Consider the following 22,804-nt stretch of genomic DNA (forward strand, 5'->3'; position numbering starts at 1 on the left):
TTAAAAGACAAAATAATGCCACATGGTTCATCTAAGAAATAAACCTCCCTGTGAATGCATTTTTAAATGGAAGACCCATTCAAATTCCACAAACCTAGGAATAAAGATATTGGGTGCTCCTGAGGGCGATGGGGCTGAGACCCACAGAGCCTGAGACAGTATATTTGGCTTTCTCTGACTTCTTTGTTCCTTTGTCCCGTCTGGTAGAGAGAGCCATGTTAAAACATAAATTGTGGGAAACACATTCTTGAAAGACAAATGGTGAGCGTTCCCAAGCCTTACCCAAAAGGTGCTGTATTTTTCGTGGCCATTTGAATTTGGTGTCTTTGCATCTGTGTATGCAGGTGGGTGCAGAGAAGGAGCACCTGTTCTGAACAGAGAGCTCTAACTTCCGGTCTCATCTCAGCGCCCCGGTTGTGTTTCTTGTGTTCAGGCGACTCCTGGATACGGAGGATGAGCTCAGTGACATTCAGTCAGACGCGGTGCCTTCCGAGGTCCGAGACTGGCTGGCCTCCACCTTCACGCGGCAGATGGGGATGATGCTCCGGAGGAGCGAGGAGAAGCCGCGGTTCAAGAGCATCGTGCACGCAGTGCAGGCTGGGATATTTGTGGAGAGGTAACGACAGCTGTCAGTCAATCAATGACCAAAGCCGCAAAAGAAACCCCGGTTTCCAGGAACTGGAAGATCCACGTGGATGTCGTTTGGGCATCTTTACAAATACTGAAAATTCTGGGTGGAAAGAGAGTCTTGAATGAGAGATGGCTGAAACATGTCTATTTTAATCGCTGTAGCATCGTTAGGGCAAGGTTTTGCCTTTGGTCAGAATTCTTTGTTGTTAACTCGAGAAGATTTAGTTTGAGTTCAGCCTCTCACTTTTAAAGCATGACATCACTAATCTGTTATCCTTTGACATATGTGGATGGGGGACAGCGTGTTGACCCTGGGCGGGTAGTTCATTTAAGGGGTTTGAGTTCTCTATGAAACTTTCCAATTTTGTTAGCCATTTTGTTCTTTGAAATTGAATTGGCCCCCTTCCCTGGAAATAGATTCCAGAAATCAATTTATTCTTCCTGTAATCCTTATTATACAAATGGATTTATTCTTCCTATAATCCTTATGGTACAATTACAGGTTTTATTATAGAAATGCCACAGTTCACCTGGGACATTTTTCTTGTTTTTTTGGCAGTTCTAAAGAACAGGCTCCTCTAAATGGATAGCCCATAGGAGTTCTGTATCCAGGTTAAAATACTGCATTGCAAACTGTCTGTACTATCATTTACTTCTGGCAGAAGAGGTGACCCATTTTAATAGCTTAATTTCCAATTTGAGCCACATAGATTAATATTTTTTTGTGTGTCCATCAGTTCATGTGTTTGAGATTGCTTTGACTTCTTTTGAATTTAACACTTAGGCCACTGGAGTGCTATGAGAAAGGTTATAAAAGAAATTTTAGGTATTTTGGGTCACCAGTTGACATGACGTCTCATTATTTGTCAATACTTGTTATACGTCTGCGGCCTGCTAATTATTCTTTGGAAGATAAGCTTCTGCATGTTCTCCCTCTCTCACTTTGCCAGAATGTATCGACGGACATCCAACATGGTTGGACTGAGCTACCCACCAGCTGTTATTGAAGCTCTGAAGGTAATGCCAATGAAAAAGTCTTACAACGTACATGGCACCCCATAAAAAGTACAGTTAAATTTGTCATTAGAAAATACGAGGCTTTCATTTGTGCATTTCCCAATCATACCTGACTTTTTACTTTTATTATCTTTCACTTATGTGTTCTGACAGTATTGGTATCTTTTTAGCCTTCATCTTGCTAATTTTTTATTAAATTAAGCGGTGTGGGTTTCATTTCTTTCTACTGCCTTGGAGTCATTTAGTGATCTGTACAGTGCTCTGTCATTATGGGACTCAGTGTGACTTTGGCCAGAGGAGATCAAACTTGTTGTGGTTATAAAGGAGAGTCTTCGGTGATCACCATTGTACCGTTATCTGATTACCTACTCTAAGTTCATTCTATAGATGAAGAAACTGAGACTCAGTGAGATTTTGAAAAAGACACAGTTAATCAGAGACAGAACTAAGGCTCGATACCAGTTTCAGGCACATAGTAAACTCTCAGTAACATTTTACTGCATGAATGGATGCTCCCAGAGCCTTTGTTCTCTCCACATATCCTACTGTTGTCTCAAGTCTCTCACCGCACCCAAAAGTTCCCTTTGATGTGCAGATGTTTGAATTTAAATGGGCTCAATCCTGCAGAATTACTTCTAATCAGGCAAGCTCTTGGATTGCATGGAATATTTCTAAGAGTCCGAATGTGGATATATTCTTCGAGGTGAGTGTTGATTCAGACCCACTGGTCTGAGGCTAGCCCAGCTGTGTCGAAGATGATTTGTTGTCTGGATTTGAGGGTGGGTCTGTGCTAAGGCCCTGGATCACTGGACTGGTTGACATTACATAATGCCTACACAGGGAGTCGTGTCCACTTGCTTAGGGGCTGCGGAGAAGTTCAGAGCAGGTAAGCAACATAGGTTGTCAAGTGAATTAAAAATTTGAAATTCAGTAGGGGGAGGGGAAAGGCTTAATGGAAAGAGGTGAGGTTAGGCATCAGGGGAACATGTGCTGGTGTTCTTATGCCTATTCTTGTGTTTCTCTGAAACCTGAAAAAAGTATTACCCAATGGCATTTTCATAAGATGACTTAAATTACCTATTCATGGAATCAGGGTGACAGTGCTTCTTGATCAATTTAATGTCAAGAGAGAGTCCCTTAGGGCCATGTTGATTATATATTTCATAGTTTTTTTCTCTTGTCTCAAAGACATTCACTAGCTGAATTTGTGAGACTAAATATTCAGATTTTCAGCTTTCTTAAGAGCAGGAAAGATTCTCAAGAAGGATACAACAAGAAGACAGGTTTTCTCTCACTCCTCTTCAACCCCCACTCCAATGCCCAATACATCAGCGTGATTCACAGCAACATTTTCCATTTAATCAGTAAAATCATTTCACACTAGATTTGATGGTTCCAATACCACTGTAAAGTTGCATTGATTTTCCTAATTGAACCTGAAACATTCAATGAAAGTCTTTGGAACATTAAAGGCATCTTTTATCTTTAATTTCTTCCTTTATTGTAAACATAAATGTGGGTGGCTCTGCTGGCACTAAGAAATTTATGAAAATATGTCTTTAAGATTAGTACATCTTTTCTATTTGGAAAAACTGAAGAAAATGTGGAACAACCTGTGATGTTCATGAATTGTTATTTTATGCCCATAGAAAAGTAATCCTCAAATGTCTTTCTGAGGGGGAAAAGTATTTAGATGATTCAGACAAAACAAAAGCACTCACTCTCTGAATTGCTATCCTTCTCCTCAAGGCTTGCTGATACGTACACAAGGCTAAGACTGCTGTTTCTGTTAGTCCTGACCCCTGTTCATTGGGGAAGCCCAAGACCTTTTTACAATCTAATATCTTTTCACCTCCCTAGACTCTGGTTTTATTTGCAGTAGATTGAAGGTGAGTTGGAGAGATCACATAGATAGATACTTTTTCTTTCTTTTTTTAATGTAGTACCTGTTAGAAAAAGGTTATTCCCACTCCACTGGCAGCAGTTTATATGGAATCACTCTTGTTGTCTTCTATTACAGAAAATGTCCCCAAAGACTGAGAGAATACAATTCACTAAAATAACCATCATCACTCTACTGTCAGGTTACCCTTTGTGATTAATGTAAGAACATGGCATAAAATAACATTGAAGTAAGAGAACAATTAACCACCGCCAATCTCTAAATTTGAAATATGGTGCATTTTTCCATTCAGTATATACTGGCTTCTAACTTGAGATCTTTTTTCTCTAGTCTTCTGAGGTGGGGTTATTGGAAATGTAGGGGTGTGGTGTTCTTTCTTTTTTTTTTTTTAGCTGAGCCATCCTGTTGGCAGCTCAGGTCAGGCCGGGAATCAAACCGCTGTTGCTCAGAGCTCGCACTCTTGAGTGAGCTCTTAACCAACTGAGCCACTCGGCCAGCCCCGGTGTTCTTTAGAAGGGCATCTGCTGTGTGACTTAGGAAGAGATGCCCTGGAGAGACCCCAGGATTTAGCTGGAGGAAATGAGGAGATTCGGGCTTCTTTTACATTAGACTAAAAGGAAGTTCACACAGCTTTTCCACGGTAATTGCCCGTGGGCCAAGCATGGTAAGAGAGGGAGAATGGTTTACGGATCCTCTTCTGCCATTTGCAACAACATGGATGGGTCTTGAGATTATAATACTGAGCAAAATAAGCCAGACAGAAAAAGCTGAGAACCATATGATTTCACTGATATGTGGTATATAAAACTGAAAACAACAAAAGAACAAGAAAAACAAACAAACAAAAACTCAATGACACAGACTATAGTTTAGTGGTTACCAGAGGGTAAGGGGTGAGGAGGTGGCAGATGAGGGTAAAGGGGATCAAATATATGGTGATGGAAAGAGAACTGACTCTGGGTGGTGAGCACACAATGTGACATATAGATGATATATTACAGAATTGTACATCTGAAACCTGTGTAACTTTGCTAACAATTGTCGCCCCAATAAACTTTAATTAAAAAAAAAAAGAAAGTTAAAGTTGGTGCTTGTTAAAAGGGGGATTCTAGGCTCCACACCAGGATTCTGCAGAGTCCCCTCCTTGAAAATCAGCATTTTTTTCTGAGCATCCCAAGTGGTTCTGAAGAACATTAGGATTCGAGAACCATCCACTAAGTCCTTCTGAAAATGAGTGGCCAGAGAGGACATCCGTCTTGCTCTCTATTTGCTCATCCTCTCATTACTCTAAATTCTAATATTTAGAATAAATATTGGCTTCTTACTGTGGTAATCACTTTATTTCCAGTGGTAGTGTTTCTCTTTTTTATTCATTCTGGAGACCAGGACTAAACATTGTCAGACATGGCAAAGTGTTTTCCCATCTACTTAGTTGTCAGCGGACTTTACTTTAAGGTCAGACAATGGATGTCACGACAATGCCAATTACAGCAATCACAGCGAAAGTTTAGGACTTTCTTAAGTGGCCCCACTGTCTATGGCCTGGGCCCTGTTGGGGTATTCAGGGCCTGAGGCCTGGGTCACAGCATATATTCACTGGGTTTTACAATGCCATCTGTCATCATCTGTTGGTGATGATATCACAAGGGGGGGTGTCAGAGGGTTTATTGACGGGTGCTGCTACCGAATGGCATTAGACATTTCATGTCATCTCTCTGAGGTTGCCGTCTGCAAAACTGGTGAAAGAAACACCTCTTTATAGAGTTGTGAGGGTTTGTAAATGAATATATACACTTCCTACTGTGTATATATACATTTCCTGCCTGGCACAGAAAATGTGCTCGATTTTTGTAGCTATTCTTTAGTTATTATAATGGAGGAGAAGTTATTGAAGACTGAGATGAGGTTATCACTAAGTGTGAACTGAAGCAGTTTGAAACCCTTTTGGAAAAGGTTGGTTTTCCCTATATATGATTCAGTTTTTTTCTGTGCCTTGGCATCCATGAAAGAGACCCCCAATGGCCTTGGGATGATCTTGACAGTTGGGATGTTTGGAGAGGGAGACAATTGGGATGTGTGGCTGATGTTTGGATGCAGTGAGGGCTGACGTGAGAGCCCCTCAGGCCAGGGGTTCCTGATAGGAAGGTCTCTTTCAGGACACCACCTGACAACTGGCCTGGACTCAGTGTGGCCTCACACGGGTCCTTATTGTCATGCTCATGATGGCATGCTTTCTTCACTGAACGTGAGACTGTCATCACAATGTGAAACCAAATGACTGTTGCTTTAACTCTTGGTTAAACATGCTTTTGTTTACTACATGCACAGATAGCTGCTTATAAGTCAAAAGCACATCAGACAATGTTTACATATACTTTGGAGTAGCTATTTATAGACAAATAAGGCTTTGTCTATCAAAAGGTATATGAGGAGTGTGTTCAGCTTAGCTCTTAGTCATATTGTTTTTTTCAGTAAACTGACTTACAGATTTGAGAAGTATGTCCCCAGAAGTGATAACGTTTTTCTGAACTGGGAGATGAAGGTTTTTTCTTGGGGCTCAGCTCAGCAGTTTGGATTGATGCGACACATTGTTTTGTTTTCTATGTCATGTGTGTTTATGAACACTTTTAAAAAGCGGGTTCACATTCTCAGTGGAGTAGAGATGCACCGTAGGTTGTCAGGTGAATTAAAAATTTGAAATCCAGCAGGGGTGGTGGAAGGGCTGGATGGAAAGAGCTGAGCTTAGGCATCGGGGGAACATGTGTTGGTGTACAGGCCCCATTTGTGTCCCTGGCACTTACTCGTGATGGGTCTTAGGGAAATTAGGAAACTAACTCCTCAGTTCTCTTGTCTATAAAATGTGACTAATCATACCTGCCTCTTAGAGTTGTTTTCAGGCTAAATTACGTAGTTATCACTGATCACAATGCCTACCTAGCATATGGTAGGCACTCAGTTATTAATAATAAGACTGTTTAATATTTTATAAGTAACTTCTATGTAGGTCTGCCAGGTTGGAAAAAGTCTGAGCGTGAAAGGGGCTGTGAAATTTAGGGTGGAGCTGCAGGCCCACTCCACAGCGGAGTGATCTGTGTAAGCGGCTGTGGACTAATGTGTCCTTCCCCCCCCGTCCCGGTCCTGCAGGATGTGGACAAGTGGTCCTTTGATGTCTTTTCTCTCAATGAAGCCAGCGGGGATCATGCACTGAAATTCATTTTCTATGAGTTACTCACGCGGTATGACCTGATCAGCCGTTTCAAGGTCAGTGCCTAATTTTAAAAAATGCACATGTTTGTTCATCCTTGCATGACTTTGGGGCTAAGACCAAGAGAATGCATTTCATATAGACCAAAAGCTGCCCTGGGTGACTTGGATTGCGTCAGCCTGACAGTCACTGCCACCTTGACTCCTCCGTGATAGGAACTTTTCGTTAACATTCCCTGCCTGGTGGGGCTCCTTGGCCGGGGAGAGAATGGAGCGACACATTTTGATCTCAGGCTTCCTAGAGGTACCACTCGAAGCCCAGACTAGAAGAGTTCCCTGCGGCTCTGCCCGCAGATCTCATTTCAGCCTGATATCATGTACGATCTCTCACTACCAACAAGGAGACAGTAATGGAGATGAAGTGATCGCCTGCTGTCTCTGCAAACTTTTTTTCCCCACCACTTGGCTCAAATGCAGACAGATAGTCTCACTTATCATCTGTGACAGATCATTGGTATTGCCCAGCCATTCAGGCTTCACATTAATTCTTCAACTTTAAGTAAAGAGCACGAATCGTTTCCAGTGTTCAAGCCCCTCACCTTCTAATTCTGCAGACTCTGGAGGTCAGGCTGGGTTTTGCAGGGAACCTGGGGAGCCATCTGCTGACATCTGTTATATTATGATCCCCCGACTTCTCTCATCCTAAGGATGAACCTCTGGAAAACGCAGGCCTTTTTCTCTGCAACATGTTGATATCTCTGGACAGCACAGTTCCTAATTGCGTTTTGAAGGATTGCCTATTTCTTACACAGCCTTAGACATTTTATGGCAATGGCCTGTCATTTCTTCGGCATCTGAAATCTGCTTGAAAACCTGGTGGATGCCTAAGGCCTTTTCCTCAGAACAAAGCTCCGTGTACATACACACAACTTGACCTAGCAGTTCAATGTTTCATAGATCTCTCATGAACAACCCAAAGAAACTAGGTTTCTTGGATCTTCATTTTTAAAAACGATAATTAAACATGTAAAAGGCAATATTTGCATTCTTAAAAGTCAACAAATGATAAACATGGAAGAATGTGTCCAAGGAAGAGCATGTTAGGGACTGTCGCACAGCATTACAGTAATATTTTCCTTGTTTTTTTCTTACTAACGTGATTGTTAGTTTCCTGAAAAACACACTCTTTCCTTTTCCCCTGTCTTGTATTTGATAATTTATCCTAAACCAAGGAATTGACCCAGAAAGCTAAAAACAATCACTATTTTAAGGGTTCCCTTAGTTTGGACAGACATTTCGCAATTGTTCTTCACTTTCTGCCACATAGAAAAAGAAGGTATGTATAGTATACATATTTGAGATAGCAAAGCAATTAGGCTAATTGGAAATATTATTCCAAATTGCTAGGTACATATAATAAATTGTCAAGTAATAGACATAAGCCTATAGCCTGTTTCTATCCCCATGATAACCGACTATCACATTTGTTTTTTTCATGTGTCTAATGCATACAATCATTTTGTCTAAAGGGCACAGTTTTCAGGAGGTGACAGCTTGTATTTATTTTGCAATTATTAAGTGACTTAAGATCTTGGTGTATGTTATGTTTTCTCATACATACATGAAATATGCTGCACAATGTGTGTTCATTTATTTCTTGAGAAATAAAAGACTCGAACCTTTACTGGAGAAATGAATGAATATATACCCTTCTGCCCTAAATGTCTTTGAGATGATCTTGTAGTATAATTTTTCCCTTCCCTTAAAGCTACTAAATAACTAGCTAATGAACCGCACTCATCTTTTTCAGATTCCCATTTCTGCACTCGTCTCATTTGTGGAGGCCCTGGAAGTAGGATACAGCAAGCATAAAAATCCTTACCACAATTTAATGCATGCCGCCGATGTTACACAGACTGTGCACTACCTCCTCTATAAGACGGGAGTAGCGGTAAGTACAGATAGGAACCCTCGGCTCACACAAACAGCTAGGTCTCGGAGGTAGGTCTCTATGACTTTTTACTTTGAAATTTTCTGCAGTACTGGCATCAAGGTAGACATTCTTTGGGTGTCCTTTAGTTCCTAAACTCAGTACCCATTTGTTATCTTTTCTGTGTGGGCATGTTAAAAGACTTAATCTAATATCTCACTGTATTAAAAATGGAATACAGGGGGAGGAGTGTGGGCTTTGGAGCTATTTATAGTTGGATATAAATCCTTGTTTAATTACTTATTAGATTTTGTGACCTATGATAAATTGTTTGAATCTCTGAGTCAGGATTTCCTCATTTCTAACTTGATTAAAATATTGTATCTTGGAGAAGTTCTGTGACAGGCATAAAGTATCCAAAATACAAAGCGCTATGTCTGCCTCATAAAGGCCAATCAATAGTTAGGAATTGTTGTTATGAAAACTTTTCAGGATTTCCCCCATACCTCTCATCAGTTTTCAGTTCTTTTTTATTGTAAAGCTGATTTTTAAAAACAATGTTATTTAAAAAAGCTATTTTACAAAAATTATAGAAACACCACAAAGGGAACCTGTTTAATGTGCTAACAGGTTTCTGCCAGAAACTTAGAGCAAAGGTCAGAGTTAATGGTGGTTCTATGAAAACATGGAGAAAGCAGGGACGCCCACACTAATACTGCTCTTGAGGATTTTTCTGGAGGTCTCAGCCAATGCAGTATGGTGTGTGAAAAAGTTAAAGAAGCATCCTGTGAAAATAATGTGATTGTCTGCTTTAAAAAAATCAAGAATACCAACTATAAGTTATTAGATCAAATGAAAGACCTCAATAAGATTTGGATAACACAGCTGTCTTATACACTAGAAATTAGTAGTGTAATAGAAAAACACATATTCTCAATTGTTTAAAAAAAATCTATAAATTGCCTAGGAAGAACTTCAAAACTGATAAAAAGGAAACTGTAAAACTAAATTAAAGGGCACAAAAATAATGTTTAAATAAGTGAAGAAATACACCATGTTTTTTAATGCAAACCCTCAATATTATATAAATGGCAGTTTTCCTCAAACTAATCTATAAATTCAAAGCAATACCAATCAAAATTCCAATAGGATTTAACATGGACTGAGTCTGCAATTTGTGATAAGCTGAATCTGAAATGTATGTAAAATAGACATTTTACAACCTTAACAAACAATTTTGAAAAAGAATATGTGTGGTGGGGTAGCTTTTACTCTACTAGATATTAAAATATCTACTAAATCTATAGTAATAAAAACCAGTGTGGTATTTGTGCCAAAATAGACAAATATATCAATGAATTGGTTAACGTTTCCAAATGGGAGTCACTGGTACCCTTGACATGAAGAGCCTCAGTGGTTTGTTAAGGGCAGAACTCTGCCTAGACTATAACAAATAAAGAATTGCAGGTGCGAAGGTGGGGACATGTCTATGGACAGCTACAGGACAGGGAAAATTACTCAGTTCAGAAATGTTTGGGGGATAGTTGTTTGTTTGGAAAAAAACAGAATGTTTTTGTCCTACTTCAAATCATTTATCAAGTATCAGACAAAATAATTAAAGATGTGAGTATAAAAATAAAAATTTGATCATATTAGAAAAATATGAGAATATGTTCATAGCCTTGAAAATGGAAATTCTTAAGCCTCAGAACACAAAAGTTATATAACAAAATATTGATGAATTCAAGTATATTAAAGTTATAACCTTCTGTAGGATAAAAAAATCATCATAATGAAGTTAAGTACTTGAAGAAATGTTATGTATATATAAATTTATATATATATTATGATATATATTATATATATAATATATATATATATATATTCCAGATTATATAAATAAATCAACCAATGAGAAAATGGCACAAATTCAATAGGAAAATAGGAAACTCATTTATAGAGTTAAGATTGCCTTATCATAAAGTATCTGCCATGGGCAGAATTTTGTACCCTCCCAAATTTGTATGTTGAGGTCCTAATTCCCAGTGCCTCAGAATATGACAGTATTTGGAGACAGGGACATTAAAGATGTGATGAAGGTCAAATGAGGTCATATGGGTAGACCTTCATCCAATCTGAATGGTGTCCTTATGAGAGGAGATTAGGACACAGATATGCACGTGCACAGAGGAAACCCATGTGAGGACACAGTGAGATGGTGGCTGTCTGCAAGCTGAGAAGAGAACTCTCCCCACAAACCAACCCTGCCAATACCTTGATCATGTACTTCTACAAAAGTGTGAGGAAAGAAATTTCTGTTGTTTAAGCTACCTAGTCTGTGGCATGTTGTTATGGCGGCTTAGCACACAAATGCAGTAGCAGAGCCAGGATTTGGCTGCAGGTCTGACTTCTGAGGCCATGCATTTAAGTATTTAGCCATGCTTCTACAATGCCTATGGGGGAAAAAAAAAATGGAGCCCCTGATCTTCTTACACCTCAGTATCCTCATGTGATCCTTCAAAGTATTGTGGTAAGGATCAAACTAGATGTGAAAATGTACTTAGGACTCAGCTATTCAACATATATTTAGTTAGGGCCTACTGTGCATAGTGGAGATATAAAGGTGAACCATGCACAGATTTTTCTCAAGAAACACTCCCGAGCATTAATGCTAATGCAGGTCATCGTTAACATCAATGTCACAGGAGCCAGTCATCATGGTGTGCTGTACACTGTTCTTAAGCGAGCTCATTTGCCATTGGATTTTCATTATCAACTCAGACCACATTCAGAATAATTCTTAAATATAGAAACCGCTGCCTGCCCACTCTTTCTTGGAAATGCGGCTGAAAACAAACTTCTTTCATGGAAAGCTTACAAAACCACTGGGGAGCACTCGGGTGAACGGAGAACATGTCGTGACTCTAACCTTTCGATACAAACCTAGAAGAGAAAGATGCTTGAAACCATTTCAGTTTTATAAACTGTGAGACATACAGGGAATCAAAACATCCCATTGGTAAAGTGATGTCTGGGCCTCAAAATCATCAGCTCATTGGAATCTGCTTCTATTACTCATTGTGGCTTAACTGGGATGCCTGGAAGATGCTTGAACCTTTTCAGATTTATTTCGCTCACTTCTAAGAGAAAACCCTTGAACACAATTAGATTGAAGAGTTGTTGATTGACTAGATAGGAATCAGACTCTGAGCTCCAGTCTGCTTCTGATTTAGGTAAAAAGATTCCAAACTCCAAAGCTACCCCTTGGCTCCCCTCCTTGCTTTTGTTGGGCGAGGTGCCATTAATTTTTCTTTCGCTCATTTATGTTTTTAGAAGAGAGAAGCTGTGTGATCATAGGTGTATTGTCATATTTGTAAGGGAAACACCAAGGACAACTAAGTGGCCTCTGGTTAAAGAGCACTAAGTCATTTTATTAGGGTTTGTAGTCTGCAGAATTTTGGCCCCCGTGTCCTTTGCCTCCTGGTGTCACACTTGTGAGTGTGTTATTAATACATTAAATGGCAAAAGGGACTTGGCAGATGCCATGGAGGCTACTAATCAGAGAACCTTAAAATAGGGAGATTATCCTGGATCCTCCAAGCAGGCTTAATATAGTCACATGATCCCTTGAAAGACAAGTGATGTGGCAGAAGTGTGAGAAGGATGCAACCAGCCATTGCTAACCTGAAGATGGAGGGGCCAAGTGGAAAACATGTGAAGGCAAGGATTTCTGGGAATGCCTTGAAAGCACCTGGAAACAGATTTCTCCACAGAGATTTCAGAAAGGAGCACAGTCCTGCCAACCCCTTGATTTCAGCTTTGTGGGGTCCTGAACAGAGCATCCAGCCACACTGTGATGACTTCTGACCTCCAGAATTCTGTGCCAATAAACGGGAGGGGTTCGTTAAGCTTTATGTTTGTGGTAATTTGTTAAGGCTACAATAGAAAACCAGCGCATGGGTGGAAACACTTGACTAAAGAAACTCTGTCGGGCCGGCCGAGTGGCGCGATGGTTAAGAACTGGCTTGGGACGCCAGAGGGCCCCGGTTCTGATCCCACAAATGAGAGCCAGTGACACTGCCCTCTACAGCTAAGATGCTGAACAACAGCTCAACCTGGAGCTGGGCTGCCATGAGTTGCCTGCGACGGTGTAGGCTGCAGCCCCTGTGGCAGTGGGTTGCCATGGGCTACCTTGTGTAGCCAGCAGCCAGCGTGAGCGGCCAGCAGCCTCTGTGAGCGGCGTCCAGAAGCCGGCGACTGATCTGCCTCACCCGGGAAGAGCGCAATGATGGTGCCAGCTTGGGCCAGTGAAGCAACGTCCTCCACAACTAGACTGAAGAACAAAACGACAGCAACTTATCTGTTCCCCTTCCCCCCAATTCCCCAGCACTGTTCCCATCCCCCTAATTCTCCAATAAAAATCTTAAAAAAAAAAAAAGAAACTCTGTCATTCACCTATCAAAGTGTCAATTTGCTAGTGTCCACTGCCTGCCCCCCATCGGCCTCTGTGCGCCTGTGCTCGCGCGCGCGTGCACACACACACACACACACACACACACACACACACACAGAGCTTGCTCTCCTTTGTCGTACACAGCAAAATTCCAAGTCCGCCATTACCGCCAGCCAAGGTACCCCGTCATTGGATTAGTTGTGATACTCGCATTTTGTAGATAGTAAAATACTGGTAGAGTCTGTGGCTTGTACCTTGTTCCAGTTTGATAAACCTTGAATAATACTCATGTGGGACTTACATTTCTGACTGCTTCGAGGTTGTGATAACACTGTCTGGGTTCACAGCAATTAATTTGGAAAAGGCAAGGAAATACAAGCCCTATTAAAATGTGAAGCCCAATTTCCCTCAACATAGCTTTTCCCAGACCTTCTCTGTTTCCATTCATGACGCTGTCTAATACCACCCACCACTGTTCTTGCCACCCAGGCTCGACGTGTTGGGGCCATCTTTAATTCACTGTTCAGGACAGCAGCCTCTTCTGGCTGTCTTCCTTCAGTTAATTGCTGAGCCGTATCAGTTCTACCTCCACACTGCCTGTATACCCTGTAAGGACGCTCTCATCCCCAAACCGGCTCTTATCTCTCCCTCTCAGTAACAGACTGACCGTAGAATCCTCTCGCACGCACGTAAGTTTCATTGCCTGTTGAATCTGGTTTGTGTTCCTCGCCCTTTAATGCCTGACATCACAGGGCCCTCAGCAGCCCTAACTCCCACTCCACTAAATGGAATTATTTCCTTACTCGAAATGAATCAGCGTTTGCCACCGGGATTTGCTCATTTGTTCATCTGAAAGTTCCCAGTTCCATTTCTTGCGCTTCAAGGCCCATCTTAAATGTCCCTCATCTGTGAAGCTGTTTCCCCTCCGTCCGTCCTCCCTCCCTCCCTTCCTTCCTTCCTCTCTTCTTCCCTCCCTTTCTTCCTTCCTCTCTTCCTCCCTCCCCCTCATTCTCGTCCCCTTTCCCCTCCCCTCGCCTCCTTTTCCTCCTTCCGCCAGATCCCACCTCTCCTTTCTTTCATTCCCCAACAGCAAAACCGATGCTAAGCACCCATAGGGGCTGTTGAAAGGCCAGGGTGTTACAATGAGTTTTAAAGGTGATAGCGTTATTATGTTTTGTTGTTGTGTGCTTGTTCATATTTATTTGTTGTTTTTGGTGTATATTAGAAGTAGGTTACACCAAGATAGGATCTTGTTAGCATAGTTGGCTAAGGGGGAAAGCTACACTGATATTTGTAATGTGAGAACTGTAATTCTGTGGCTCTTTAGACGGCTCGTGTTGGTAGGGCTGGTGCTCTGTGATTCAGATTTGTTTAGATGGTACACTGTCTCCCGTTCACAATCTTATTATAAAATGTTAAATGAATTTTGCATGAGCTTGAAGAAGGAACTATGTGGGAGTCGGGGCAGATGGGCGGGGACAGGGCACTGGGGACAGGGTGTTGGGGAAGAAAAGAAAGACATTGCTAAAATGAAATATATATATATATATACATATATATATATATATATGAAATATCAAGAAAAATGTGTAATATAAAATTATACCTATATCATTTTTTGTGCAAAATGGAATAAATACATGAACAGTGACCCAAAGGACATATGACTTAGAGATTATCAGTAGGAACTCTGGAGTGATATTGTGTGGCTTGGTCCAATAATTATTTGTGTAACCTTGGGTAAGTCACTGAACCCCTTCAGCCTCAGTCTTCTCATCTATAAAATGGGGATAACAGCAGATAACCTACCTTTATGGAGTTGTGTGTATTGCGTGAGCTTTTATGTGTACACAGGCCTGACACAGAGTAAGCGCCCTCAGTTAACCCTGAAGAAGAGACCCTTTGCTGCTTTCGGGGGAGGGGGGGAGGTAGGGGGGGTGTTTGCAGCTTCAGTTTTTTTGCAATTTTTACTTATTTTACCCATCTCTTTTTCATTTAATTTTGTTTCTTTGTCACCTTAGTCTGTTTTCTCTTTATGTCTTTCTGTCCCCAGTATATCAGTTTCAATTTTTGAGGCATATTATCGAGGATGCCAAAAAGCTTCCTGACATTTCATGCTAGATTCTGTTAAAAATCATTTTCAAAAGTACAGTGCTTTTCCCCCAAGTTATTACTATGCTCATTCGTTCTCTAACTATGAAATCTTTTTTTCATAAGTTACATGTAGTTTGTTCATTTATTATTTTTTTTCCTGTAGCTATCCTCAGAGGAGGTAATAATTCTCAGTAAGTTTCTTAGATGAAGATCAAAATTAGTAATTAATTGGAAAAAAAGCAGTTAAAGTGAGAAGTATTTTAAAATGATCTGTTCATTTTTAATCATTTTATGTTAACTGAAGTCAGATAAATATATTTTATTTGCTGATCTTTAGTTTAGACCCCAAGCTATTTCCTGAATTCTGCCGATTTGGGGACTTATATTAGTCTTGCATGAACGCTGCCCCATCTAAGATTTCAAGTTTCATTTCTTCAGAGTGAAATAAAGATACTCATGAGGCAAACTGAGTGCAGAGCGTCTCTAAATTTTTATTATTGTTGTCTACTCTTCCACAATTTTCACACCTATTTTTGACAACAGTTCTTTTAGTGATTGTCTAAAGCATTGAACTTAGGTTCTGTGGACATAACAACTCCATTTTTGTGTTCATGTTTTATTGGTTTATGTTGTATTTAATTACGTAATTCTGCTAAATGCAATATTTCAGAACAGGGTTTGGAATAAACCACACTAAAACTTGTAAGCATCAATTCAACTAGCAAACAAAGTGAGTAGAGGGTACCAAAAGGTGGGCTACGCGTCATGAATGTTCTATCATGTGGACATTGGGCAGGATGGTTTACAGAAAGGAGGGAAGCAGCAATGAATGCAGAGAGTCTCTGAAATGGAATTCACTGGACAGCTTCAAACTCAGGCGTGGCTCTCACACTCTCGCGTGCATCTGAATATCTGAATGGCTTGCTAAAACACAGATTGAGGGGCCACAACCCAGAGTTCCTGATTCAATGGGATTTGGGTGGGATTTGTATTTCTAACAAGCTTCCAGGTGATGCTAATGCCACTGACCCAGGGAACACACTTTGAGGACCCTTGAATTATAGCCAATTTTTTTTCTGGATGGTGACAAGTCTCTTCAAACTTTAGCATGCATAAGGTGGCAGGCCAGTGTTGTTTTCCCATCTGTCCTACCTAGCACCCTTCTAGTGGATAGATGTTGGGTTTTCTGTTACTCTTAGTTCTTGGTATTGTATTGAAATTTTAATTTTTTTGGGCGGGGGCCTACCTAGTAACTTGCAATTTGAGAGAAGATGCAATGAGGGCTTTTAATGTCTGCAGGTTCATTGTTTTTTTGTTTCCTTGAAAAAAATAAAACTAGTATTTTGCTTTTTCAACCCAGCTGGGCATGCTGTTTTCAAATCATATGTCCCCAAGGCTCCTTAAAGAAGAAGAAAAAAAACCCCAAAAATCATTTCTGTCTGTCAGGAAACATGTGTTTGGCAATAGCTCACCAGCTGGGGGTGGAAATGCAGAAATGTGGGTGTGTTGTCAGCAAGCTGAAGACTGAGAAAGAGACAGATTATCTGATGACTCTGATCTCCCTTCCAGAACTGGCTGACCGAGCTGGAGATCTTCGCTATCATCTTCTCAGCAGCCATCCATGACTACGAGCACACCGGGACCACCAACAATTTCCACATTCAGACCCGGTGAGGATGTTGAAATATTTGGGGAAGAGTCAAGAGGGGGCCAGGGGTAGAGTTTTATAAGCCAGCAAGATGTCATCAGCTTTCTTGTGCACGGTTGCTCTAGTTTACGTTTCTGGAAAAGTGAACTTTTCAACAAGAGATCAGCCTGGTCAGCTTCGATGAAGAAGCCATCTGCTCCTCACTCCCCTATTCTGTTCACCTCTAATATGGATCTCCTTTTCCTCTCTGTTCTAATGCTAGCTATTTGTCATTTATGTATGTACCATGCATAGTGTACCTGTTTCTAATAAGAGGTGGGGTAGTTTACATAAAGGCACAGATGTCACATAGACTAGTCAGTGAGGACAGACAAGGATTGGAGTGTTTTTGTTGACGTGAACAATAACCGAGCCTTCTTACCCTCTGATCTCTGGGCTTTTGGCCATGCTCTTGTCGTTCTCTCTGATTTCTGTTTAGTGCTTACATTCCTGCCTGGCACGGGGCTTGGGGAGCTAGGTTGTGTCATGTGGGGCCCCTTCACCATGGGCGCCCTCTGCACCCTCTCTAATGAGCTGCATGGGCAAACGCAGACCTCTCAGAGGGATGGATATTAAATACGGGTCCAGGTGCTCCGCTCTGACCCTCTTGACTGTAAGAGACATCACTAATCAATTTTGGTATTTTTCCTTACTAGCTGCAGATTTCTCCTTAGTATTCCTCTCAGCACAGAACTCCAGGCAAGCAGTACCAGTCAATTGTCATTTTCATTTAAGACGAAACCTTATCTGTCCTCTTCTGGACTGAGAACATATCTTTTCCTAAGGCAGTGATGTGCAACTGCAGAGAATCTGACATAGGATTAACTGGGCCTTGACGTAGGAATCCAAAGAAGCTAGAATTTGGGGAGAGGTGGCAAAGAGAAAGAATAGAATGGGAAGGGACGAGAGATGAATACCAAATAAATACTTGCTGATTTCACTTTAAAAAGCAGGTGCACACTCCAGATAGATTTGTGTGCATAAATCAATCCACTTGTATTTAATGAACCCAACACTTAATTATGGGGTACACAAAAGAAGACAGTATCCTCTGATCTGTGCTCGGAAGGGGAACTTCAATAGAATGGAAGCAGACAAAAGGACATAAGCCGTCCACTTCATTTTCCACCTCCTGCCTCCTCACAGAGAGTAGCCTCAGCTGCTGCAAAACAGCCTTTGTAGTTCTGTTGTGAGGTCTTTAAATACAGGGATTCCACAGAGCAGCTCTGTTTCATGGATATCTGCGAGTGGAATCTTTGCTCTGAGGACAGAGACGGTGCTGAACAGCACCTGCAGAGGGAAGACAGGTGGGCGGAACAACTGTACACGGATCTTGGCTGAAGACCAACATCAAAACCCATCACAGCACAGAACAAAATGGCCTCATTATAGGAGATGGAAAATAGCTTAATGTCACAAAATACACATCAGTTGGTGTCTTCCTTACTTAACACATAGAAAATCAGATCTTTCACCTCCACATCTGCATGTTGTGTGCTATCTCCATGGGCGTGGGAACATTTCAGTGGGTCTCAGTGAAGCTTGGTTTGGAATACAATTTAAACATTGGCCTTCTCTAATGGAACTTTATCTAAAGCATCTCAGCCTGTGTGCCCCCTGTTCAGAAAACTAAGTCTGTGACCAGTTTCTTTGTCCTTTGATGGTATGTTAAGTCTAACACGTTAAAGGCATGCTAGATACATTTGAAAGTTTGGCCAACGATAGGCAGAAGTTACCTTGGGGAACAATGGCCCAACTTTCAGAAGAGCTTGCCTTCATTCCAACCCTGGCACTTAGCTGCCGTGGAGCTGTGTGAAGTCACTTTACATGTCTGGGACTCATCTTCCTTGATGAGAAACAAATAAGCTGTGGTAATCTGAGATTTCACTAAATTAAGGATATTGAAATAGTATCCAGCCCTGTGTTTAGTGTCATTCAGCTGTGGAATGGTCTTTGCAAAAGTGACTAACAATTGTCATGTAATTCTTACATTCTTTATTCTTTGCATGGCAAAAATTTTTATTGAATAAAAAAATTCAAGTTGTTCGAGAAAACATAAGGAAGTTTGACTTGACCCACATTAAAAAAAAATAACCTTTGTTACTAGCACAGAGAATTGAGACCTAGTTATAGAACAGTTTTCAGAGACTTCTCAGGTTAGATATCACATATTTTATATCCACATATTGGTATCAACATACCCCACATATATTGATTGATAATTTGTAGTGTTAGTTTTAGCTTTTTGGTTGATATAAATGACATGGTGGCAAAGAAAATTGCTAAACACAGAAAAAAGAGATGGTGCGTTCTAGCTTGAGAGAGTTACCAGAAAAATCTCAACTGTTTAACATCCTAAATTATTTTGCTTGGCTTTCTGTTTAGGTCTGACCCAGCTATTCTGTACAACGATAGGTCTGTATTGGAAAATCACCATTTAAGTGCAGCTTATCGCCTTCTCCAAGAGGATGAGGAGATGAATATTTTGATCAACCTCTCAAAGGATGACTGGAGGTAAGGATGAGACAAGGGAGAGATTTGGAGGCCAGGAAAGGAACTGTGAGGAGAGATAAACTATGCTGCTTTGAAGAAATCCAGTAACCGAAAGATAACATATGTTTAATACCTTATGTCTTTGTAGGAAAGCAATTTTAATATCTGATAGATTCTATTGGGATACATAAATGCATTAGACTTTGTATGACTTTTACAAATTAATGTATTACAAATTTAGTGCATTTCAAAGTGGAATAATGTAGAATTCCACTTTCAGCAGGCCAAATTAACTGTTAAACAAATCCTCCTGCAAATAACAACTCTAAACTCTGGACAAAATACAAGCAAACAAATCAGTACAACTCCCAGTGATTTGAGGGCTCTAAAGAGTAAACAAAACAGGCAAGTTTTGAAGGGGTGTCTATATTTCGAGAATATGACAGAATGAGGTGTGTGTGACATGTTTGTGACTTTATGCTGAAGGCAGTCTCAGTGAAGGCAGCAACACTAGATTGCTAAAACTATATTTATACAAACACCTCCACTATTTTTCTGGCTAGAGAAACCAGGGTAGGAACAACCAGAGCTACTAGTGGGTAAGTTAGAACCTCAGAAAAGAGAGAGTGAAATAAGGGGAACTCAAATCCTGTGACAATTTAAAGAACATACAAAGAGCAGGAAAATGGGACTTATTTGCAAGGGAAAAGACAGTCAGTCGATGCAGTCTCCAAGATGAACTACTGTTGGAATGATCGGCGAAGGGCTTTTAAAGCCATTATTTACGCTCAGGGAGGTAAAGGAAAATATGTTTGTAATAAAATGCAGTAACATTTAACCAGTGAAATTAAATGATAAACAAGAGCAAACAGAAATTTTAGAACTAAAAACATATTTCAATGGAAAATCTACTGTATTGGCTAAGTAGCAAGTTGGAGAAGACAGAAGAAAGAATCAGTGAACTTGAAAATACCAGTCAATAATATGCAATTTGAAGAAGTAGGAGATGAAAGCTTTTTTCTTTTTAATTAAAATTTATTGAGGTGACAATGGTTAGTAAAGTTACATAGGTTTCAAGTGTACAATTCTGTCATACTTCATCTGTATGTTACACTGTGTGTTCACCACCCAGAGTCAGTTCTCCTTCCATCACCATATATTTGACCCTGTTCACCCTCATCTTCCACCCCTTTCCCTCCTACCCTTTGGTAACCATTAAACTATTGTCTGCAACAAAATGGACGGATCTTGAGATTATTGTGTTAAACAAAATAAGTCACACAGAAAAAGCTGAAAACCATATGACTTCACTCATATGTGGGGTATAAAAAACTGAAAGCAACAAAGGAACAAGACAAACAAATTAAGAAACAAAAACTCATAGACAAAAGATTTTTAAAAAGAGAAGCTTAGCGGCCTCTGAGACAATTTCAGATGGTCAACCATAAAAAGAGTTGGAGCCTCAGAAAGAGAGGAGAGAGAGAAAACGTGGCAGAAGAAGTATTTGAAGAAAGAATGGCTGGAAACTCCCCAAATATGGTGAATGATATATTCTACGTAGAGATTAAAGAAGCTCAGCAAACCTAAAGCAGGATAAATTCAAAGAAAAACACACTAACACACATATTATGGTCAAACTGCCAAGAGTCAAGGGTAAAATTAGAGAAAAGTGACATTATATTCAGGGAAATAATCTGGATTACTGTGGACATTTTGTCAGAAATCGTGGAGGCCAAAAGACAATGGAATAATGCCTGTAAAGTGCTAAAAGAAAAAAAATGTTGACACAGAGTGCTCTATCTCATGGAAATATCCTTCAGAAATGAAGATGGCATAACATTATTTTCAGATAATGGAAAAACACAGAAATTTGGAACCAACAGACCTGCATTATAAGAAATATTAAAGAAAGTTCTTGAGGTAGAAGGAAAATGATACAAGAGGGAAATCAGATTTTTAGGAAGGAATAAAATGGTAAAAATCTGGGTACATAAAAAAGGCTATTTTTCTTAATTTCTTTAAATTAAGTGCATATGGCCATTAACAACAAAAAATACAATATGCTTAATAGTGAACAATTGAATGCTTTTCCCTAAGATTGGGAACAAGACAACGATGCCTGATCTTAATCTCATCAATACTGTAAGATGTCTACATTAGCGATGACCTGATTGTCTAAGTAGAATATTCTAAGAATCTGTAAAGAAGCTACTAGAATTTATAACAAATCTTGCAAGGTTACAGAATATAAGGTTAATGTAAAAATATATATACAATTGACCCTTGAATAACATGGGTTTGAACAGGGCAGGTCCACTTATACACAGATTGTTTTCAATATATACTATAAATATATTTTCTCTTCCTTATAATTTTCTTAATAACATTTTCTTGTCTCCAGATTACTTCATTATGAGAATACACTATATAATACATACAACATACAAAACATGTGTTAATTTATTATGTTATTGATAAGGCTTCTGGTCAACAGTAGGCTATTAGTAGTTAAGTTTTTGGGGAGTCAGAAGTAATATGTGGATTTTAGATTGGAGGGGATGACGCCACTAACCCTCACATTGTTCAAGGGTCAACTGCATCTAGACTAGCAGCAAACTATTGGAAAATGAAATAAAAACAATTTATTTTATAATAGCACAAAAATATGAAATACCTTATAGTAACTTTAAAAACACAAGTATAACTCTTGTTCACTAAAAACTACAGAACATTTCTGATTAAAGAGGACATAAATAAATTGAGAGATATACCGTTGTCATGTTGTGGAAGACTCAGTATTGTAAAGATGTCAAGTCTTCCCAAATTTATGTATAGATTCAACAAAATCTCAATAAAAATTCCAGCAGAATTATGTTAGAAATTGGAAGGTTATTCTAAGCATTATGTATAAATGCAAACAAAACAATTTTAAAGAAGAACAAAGTTAAAGGATCCACACTACCTGATGTCAAAACATACTGTAATGCTACCATAACTAAGACAGTGTTTTATTAGTGAAAAGATAGACACACGGATCCATGGGACAGAATTAAGAATTCAGAAATTGATTCATTGTTGATTTATGACAAAGGGGCCAAGGCAGTTTAGTGGGGAAAGGAAAATCTTTCTAACAAATGGTGCTGGAACAAATGGATATCCATATAGAAAAAATAACTTTGACCCTTACTTCACCTCATACTTAAAAATTAACTCCAAACTGAGCATAGACCTAAACGTAATAGCTTAAAATGATAAGACTTCCAGAAAACGTAGCAAAGTCCTTGGAGTAGGTGGAGTTTTCTCAGATAGGACTCAAAAAGCATGAAGCATTAAAACAATTTGATAAATTGAACTTTATCAAAATTAAAAACTTTTGCTCTTTGTTAAGACACT

The 22,804-nt window shown here is 39.8% G+C and overlaps 1 protein-coding gene across 1 annotated transcript in view; it reads left to right on the forward strand.

Moving 5' to 3' along the window:
• The window catches only part of PDE1C (phosphodiesterase 1C), a 485,865-nt gene that overhangs the window by 375,181 nt on the left and 87,880 nt on the right, over window positions 1–22,804 (forward strand). The window contains exons 6-11 of the mRNA XM_019628811.1: window positions 434–616; window positions 1,581–1,647; window positions 6,695–6,811; window positions 8,565–8,705; window positions 16,801–16,901; window positions 19,304–19,432. Coding sequence (XP_019484356.1) covers window positions 434–616; window positions 1,581–1,647; window positions 6,695–6,811; window positions 8,565–8,705; window positions 16,801–16,901; window positions 19,304–19,432 — 738 coding nt within the window. The remainder of the gene's footprint in view (window positions 1–433; window positions 617–1,580; window positions 1,648–6,694; window positions 6,812–8,564; window positions 8,706–16,800; window positions 16,902–19,303; window positions 19,433–22,804) is intronic.

Source organism: Hipposideros armiger, unplaced genomic scaffold, assembly GCF_001890085.2.
Source record: "Hipposideros armiger isolate ML-2016 unplaced genomic scaffold, ASM189008v1 scaffold_809, whole genome shotgun sequence".
NCBI lineage: Eukaryota > Metazoa > Chordata > Mammalia > Chiroptera > Hipposideridae > Hipposideros > Hipposideros armiger.